Source organism: Oryzias melastigma, unplaced genomic scaffold, assembly GCF_002922805.2.
Source record: "Oryzias melastigma strain HK-1 unplaced genomic scaffold, ASM292280v2 sc00525, whole genome shotgun sequence".
Lineage (NCBI taxonomy): Eukaryota > Metazoa > Chordata > Actinopteri > Beloniformes > Adrianichthyidae > Oryzias > Oryzias melastigma.
The window spans coordinates 24513-26044 of record NW_023417119.1 but is presented as its reverse complement, the minus strand read 5'-3'; the positions used below and the strand labels follow the sequence as shown (position 1 = coordinate 26044).

Genomic DNA, 1532 nt, shown 5'->3' with positions numbered 1-1532 from the left:
GGAGCGTGCAAGCCTTTGTGTCCGTGCACAGGCCTGTGCACGTCACTGACCGCTGCCATGTCCGTCCAGCTGTCCGTCCGACATCCTCGGGGGCTCGCTGTAGGGGTGGGGGTGCTGGGGGGCGCGTCCGCTCTCAGCCAATGACACGGGAGACGCTACAAGATGACATCACAGAAGGTTGGGGGGGTCCAAGGCTCAGAACCGGGCGAGGGGTCTTACCGTGCAGGGGGGGCTCCTGGTTCAGGTACGGACCGTAGTGCTGGTAGGGGCCGTCGGGCACGGCGGGGGGGTACAGCTGCTGCTGCCAGCAGCTCTGGTGACACCACTGCAGAGACGGGACAGGAGTCAGGGGGCGGGGTTGCAGCCACGAGGGAGGGGCTACGAGTCGTACCTGGACCCCCAGGTTGAAGTAGTACTGGAGAACCCTGCAGTCTGCCGGACAGAGACGGGTCAGAACCCAGAACGGGTCAGAACACGGAGCAGTGGCAGAGCGTCTGACCGTGTGAGCGCTCACCTCGGGGTAGGTCGCTGCCGCTGGGGTCGTAAGAGTACGGGGGCGGAGCCACCACGGCACACACCGGCTCACCCAAGTCATTGACCAACCAGGGAGAAGTGGGCATCGCCATGGCAACTGAGGAGAGTCGGCATGAGGGGAAAATGCACTCGATGACAGCAGGCGGGGAGGGCTGTGTGTGCACGTACGTGTGCATGTAGGTCATGCTTGTGCACACATACATGTGAACATGCAAACGTACGTGCACACACATGTGAACATGCACACGTACGTGCACGGCATGTGAGAACTGCTCTCGTCCTGCAGGCGTCGCTGCAGGTGAAACGCGTCCTTCATGTTTTTGACCTCATCTACACCCAGGTGTGCATGTAAGCGTGCACGGTTACCTGAGCGCGCCTGCACGTGTGAGGTGGGGGGGAAGTGGGCGGTTGCAGGGACCCGTGAGGAAGGGGAGGAGGGGGGAGAAGAAGAGGAAGAGGGGGAGGAGCAAATGGCCAACGGCTTCATCGCCTGAAACAAACAAACAAACAACCCCACCCCCCTCCCCTCCATCAGTGGGTGGGGCTCAAACACCAGAGCTGCTGTGCCAAACGGCCAAGTCGGAATCGAACCTGTGGAGTGTAGTTGTAGTTCAAGTCGAGTCTGGTCGGAGAGTCGGCTCCACCCACTTCCTGCTCGTCCTATCATGGAGAAAACCATCACATATATAAGCCACACCCCTCTGAGAAACCCGTCTACCCCATGCAGGAAGGTGGCTCTCGAGGACCAGGGTTGCCTTCCCCTGATATATATGAATATAGTTTACTCTGAACGGCTGAAGAAAATCATGGTATGGCCCCTATAAGGTTTAATTTGAATACGGGGGGAGGGGCATTGTTTGTAGATTACATCTGCAGACATGTAAATGTCATCAGAAACTACATGTCTTTACACTTTGGAAAAGCTCCTGCTTTGCTAGAGTGCGGACGCACATTGCTTTGCTCCTCCTTCTGCTTTTAATTTTCGCTGATTATTTTCC

At 57.7% G+C, this 1532-nt stretch overlaps 1 protein-coding gene across 1 annotated transcript; it reads right to left on the bottom strand.

Moving 5' to 3' along the window:
- Positions 1 to 50: 50 nt before the first annotated feature.
- LOC112142044 (extensin) lies at positions 51 to 1194 on the bottom strand (the record flags this gene model as incomplete). Its single annotated transcript, XM_024265282.1, is given in 6 exon segments — positions 51 to 155; positions 220 to 325; positions 392 to 432; positions 515 to 631; positions 901 to 1024; positions 1126 to 1194. Coding segments are annotated over 6 exon segments (562 nt in total), but the record flags the coding sequence as incomplete, so codon positions are not given.
- Positions 1195 to 1532: the final 338 nt, after the last annotated feature.